The sequence below is a fragment of the Miscanthus floridulus genome, chromosome 9, assembly GCF_019320115.1.
Source record: "Miscanthus floridulus cultivar M001 chromosome 9, ASM1932011v1, whole genome shotgun sequence".
Classification (NCBI taxonomy): domain Eukaryota; kingdom Viridiplantae; phylum Streptophyta; class Magnoliopsida; order Poales; family Poaceae; genus Miscanthus; species Miscanthus floridulus.
The window spans coordinates 49350895-49355743 of NC_089588.1; the positions used below are offsets into that span (position 1 = coordinate 49350895).

At 52.2% G+C, this 4849-nt stretch overlaps 1 protein-coding gene across 1 annotated transcript; it reads right to left on the reverse strand.

The window, feature by feature from the left end:
* Nucleotides 1-606: 606 nt before the first annotated feature.
* On the reverse strand, nucleotides 607-1161 carry LOC136479847 (uncharacterized). Its single transcript, XM_066477579.1, has one exon. It carries the CDS (start codon nucleotides 1159-1161, stop codon nucleotides 607-609), a length of 555 nt encoding a protein of 184 aa, XP_066333676.1.
* Nucleotides 1162-4849: the final 3688 nt, after the last annotated feature.

Genomic DNA, 4849 nt, shown 5'->3' on the forward strand with positions numbered 1-4849 from the left:
CTACATTATTGGTGTTAGCCTGCTAGGATCGGTCCAGTGCAATCACAGATGGGATCTTGAAACCTTGGCCCTAATGTCCGCCGCCGGCTTGCAATTGTATGCGCCGGCGCGCTACAATTTATTTATTTAATAAGTTAGCGTTGTCGGATCCTTTTTATTAGAAAATGCTCTAGCTACCTAGAACAAAAGGAGGTGGATGTTTCGTGGATGGAGGACTGTTAGCTGCCAAGCCATGGCTCATGCACTTCTGGATGAGAGGATGAGAGCTAGACGACGTGGGATGTGGATGTGCATGGCCAGGTGCAGATCATCGCAGCCCCATGTCACGAACTGGGTAACCAGAAGTGGATTGGACAGAAATTTGGGGAAGAATCAGCGGCAGAGGGGCTTGAAGAGCAAGAACAGAAGGATTTGGGGAGCAAGAACTCGACGAGGGAGACAACCGAAAGGGGGGGACGGTTAAGGTTCTGTTATTCGATAGCCTCTTCTGTTCGGTTACAATGGCTTATATGAGTCGTACTCACTCATCTCCTTGCAAAATGGGCCGAACCCCTACTCTTAATGGGCCAAACCCAGCAATACAGGCCTAAAGATAATAGGCCACACTTAGCCACTCTTGGCCTTCACTCTTCGCGCCTTCTTGCCTTTCTTCAGAGTCCTGATGCAGCTTGTGACATTGCCCCCTGCTTTACCAACAGCTTGACCCCAAGCTGTGGGGAACCTCCGACTCATATCAGCAGCGTCCTCCAAGGAAGCCATCGAAGGAGGTTGATGCTCCCATTGTACCAGCAGTCTTTGCTTCAGCTTGCCCCCAACAGAAACATCCTGACCATCCAGCACCTGCAATGGCAAAACTGGAACAGTGGAGTCAGTGGCAACTGCATCCAGCGAGTCCAATACTTCAGTCTGTGGTGGAACATGTTTCTTGAGTTGAGATACATGAACCACTGGGTGAATCTGAGCTGAGGCTAGTAGCTCCAATTTGTAAGCTACTGAGCCAACTCGAGCTATGATCTTGTATGGTCCAAAGAATCTGAAGGATAACTTGTGATTATTGCGATATGCCACAGATGACTGAATATAAGGTTGCAGCTTTAAATAGACCATGTCCCCAACCTGGAACTCCCAATCCTTTCTATTCTTATCAGCTTGATTCTTCATTCTCTACTGGGCTCTTAGAAGTTGTTGTTGGATGAGTTTGTGCAACAAATTTCTCTCAGTCAACCAAGCAGATAAATCAGTGACAGTCACAGAACTTGGGTCAGGAATGACCAGACTCCTTGGTGGATGACCATAAAGAACCTGGAATGGTGTTGTGCCTAATGCTGAATGAAATGTAGTGTTGTACCAATACTCAGCCAAGGGCAGCCACTTAGACCATTCCTTTGGGCAGGCATGAACTGAGCACTCAAGAATGTTTCTAAGCACTGATTCAATCTCTCTGTTTGCCCATCAGTTTGTGGGTGATAAGAGGAACTCATTAGCAGAGTTGTGCCAGAAAGGGCAAATAATTCTCTCCATAAAGCACTTGTGAAAATCCTGTCTCTATCTGAGATAATTGCCTTGGGCAAGCCATGTAGTTTATAGATGTTACTGAAATATATCTGTGCAATATTCAAGGCTGTGTATGGATGAGCCAATGGTAGGAAATGAGCATATTTAGTAAGTTTGTCAATGAGTACCAGTATAGAACCATACTTCCCAGATTTGGGCAACCCTTCAGTGAAATCCATGCTCACCACAGACCATGCTGACTCTGGTACTGGTAGTGGTTGCAGCAGTCCAGGCATTTTAGTGTGCTCTATCTTGGCTTGTTGACAGATTGAGCAGCCCTGCACAAAGGAAGTGATTGTCTGTTTCAATTTTGGCCAGGAAAATAGAGCTTTAACCCTATGATAGGTTGCTTGCACTCCAGATTGTCCACCCAAGTCACTAGCATGTAATGCTTACAGAATGTGTTGTTGAGCCAATGTATTACTGCCCACCCATATTCTACCTTTGTATCTTAGGATGCCATCTTTCAGAGTGGACACTCTATCATTCTTAGAGCTTATACTCAATTCTGTGAGTAGTTGTTTAGAATCCTCATCTTCAGCATAACCCTGTTGCAACCTCTCCAACCAAGCTAGGGTGCTATAAGAGATGGACCATAACTCATTTAATTGAGGATTCCTTGAAAGTGCATCAGCAGCAGTGTTAGTAGTCCCTTTTTTGTACTGAATCTTGAACTGCAAGTCCATGAGCTTGTCGACAGAATATCATCGGCAGTCCTCCGAGGGGTATCCCACGAAGATAGATTGATCGGCAGAGGTGCTCGTAATCAAGAACAAGAAGGCAACAGAGACACAAGAGTTAGACAGGTTTGGACCGGCAGCATGACGTAATACCCTACTACTGTGCTTTGTTGGTTTGTATTGACTATCGTATGATATTGCGTGTGTTCAGATGCCTTAGGCTAAGCCTAGGATCCGTATGGGGATGAATGAGGTGCCATCTAGAGGACCCCTGCCCCTCCTTATACGCTCTGGAGAGGTAGGGTGTCGGGGACCGAATACTGGGGTACCCAAAGAGGAGGAGCTAATAACCATCAAACGTTGATGCTTCCGAACAGGCAAGAACGCGACTACACCTCTTGCTCAACGACCAAGGGTTAACTCCGTCTCGTCCGACCCCAAAAGGTTGGCTCCGCCTCGCTCGATATCTGAGGGCAGACTCCGCCTCGCCCGATGTCTGAGGGCGAACTCCGCTTCGCCCGACCCCCAGGGCTGGTTTCGCCTCGCCCGATGTCCGGGGGCTGGCTCTGCCTCGCCTGACGTCCGGGGGCTGACTCCGCCTCGCCCGATGTCCGAGGGCTGGCTCCGCCTCGCTCGACATCTAAGGGCGGACTCCGCTTCGCCCGACCCCGAGGCTGGCTCCGGCTCGCCCGACGTCTGAGGGCGGACTTCGCTTCGCCCAACCCCCAGGCTGGCTCCGCCTTGCCCGACGTCTGGGGGCTGGCTCCACCTCGCCCGACGTCCAGGAGCTGGCTCCACCTCGCCCAATGTCCGGGGGCTGACTCCACCACGCCCGATGTCCGAGGGCTGGCTCCGCCTCGCCCGATGTCTAGGGGCTAGCTCCATCTCGCCAGACCCCCGGGGGCTGGCTCCGCCTCGCCCGACATCCGGAGGCAGGCTCCGCCTCGCTTGACATCCGGGCATTGCTCCATCATAACTATGCACGTGGATAACACGGGGTACTCAAGTCAACCGCAATACTGAGGACCATACCCTGCACACTTGCAGGAAAGTACCGTCAGGATATGACAGGACAGGCGCTTTAAGCCCTTCCGAGCATGTCAGAAGCCCAAATAGTGTTGTGGGCGTCAACATTTGTCTATAGTGTTTTGGGCGCCAGCATTTGCCCTCAGGCACAGATCCTGATGGAAGCATATGACAACCACTACAGTCTAGGAGGAAACTCACATCATCCACAGTAATGGACGTGGGGTCACTGAGCCATCTGCTCCCCGTAAGGTCACGGTTCAATGCCCTGGTCTGTCGCGCCGCCCACCGGGGAGGGATGAGACGTGACCACTTGCTGACAAAGCTAGAGCATGGCCCTATCAGGATCAACGGACATGCACCGAGCATGGAGCTATCCCTGGCACCGTCTACCGTGTTAGGAGGGCTCGCTCAGAGGAAAAAGAAGACACGACACCTTCGAAGGACCTTCGCCTCTGGTTTCTCTTCTTTCTCCCATCTGTTATCCCTGCTTTCCCTTGGTCTATAAAAGGGAAGGCAGGGCACCCCTCTAAGGGGATCGATTGATTCAACACACCACGCATCACATAACACACAACAGAGCATCAACCAAGCGTTCTGCACCCTTTCAACCTTTCCATCAGAGACATGGGTCTCGTCCCTCTCTCGCCAGTTTGTACCCCCTACTATGAACCTTTCAGTGCTAATAACACAAGCGACATCCGCAAACTGGACGTAGGGACATTCTGCTCGAACCAGTATAAACCTTGTGTCTTTTTAGCACACCATTCGGGTCAAACGTGCAATAATACAATTTATTCGTTGGTGTTTACTCGAAACACCGACAGTTGGCGCGCCAGGTAGGGGACCTTTGTGCGTTCCGACATTAACATCAGGGCACGGATGGCTAGCCATGGAATCAGCTGGGTCCCGGGCGCACATGTGCGCTTCGATGACCTAGACTTCATCGTCACGGTGGGAGGAGAGTTGGCATTGGCTCATGCCGCCATCCAACCTCTCCCCTCCCTCAGCCTCAACTATGGGAGGCTTGAGCGCCAGCTCGGCGTCTCCCTGGGACCCCAGCTGTCCAGCGAGGACCCACGTCGCCTCACCCTCTCTCCGGAACACCCCACATGGAGCGCCCCGATAGTGCTTCCGTTCGGTCTCCGCAACACCGCAATGATCGTTAGCCACCTTGTGGCACAGCGCATGATCCCATCCCCCGCGAACAACGAGTTCATGGGGGTGATCGAACACGTCGCGGAATCTTTCCACGACCTCCTGACAGAGGAGCTAGGGTCGCCCTTTGGCTCTAACTCCAGCAGGGGATGCCATCACCCCTCTCGTGAATGCTTCATGGGCGGTACCCTCGAGGGGCACGTCGAAAGCATCCATGAGGGGGAGGCTACTCCAATGAACAACCTTGGCGACGACGCCGAGAGGGAGACAGCGGCCCCACCACGCATGCTGGTGGAGTAGTTGAAAGCCCAACACCAAGAGATCGAGGAAGCGCGACTCCAGCTCGAGTAGAAATGCGCAGAGCTTAACCATGGGATAGAGCGCCATGGAGACGATGGGCGCACACGCGCCATGGCCCGCGACATGAATTG

What these genes read in the sequence shown, in the direction of transcription:
- LOC136479847 (XM_066477579.1), bottom strand. Translation starts at nt 1,161, where the DNA reads ATGAAGAATCAAGCTGATAAGAATAGAAAGGATTGGGAGTTCCAGGTT.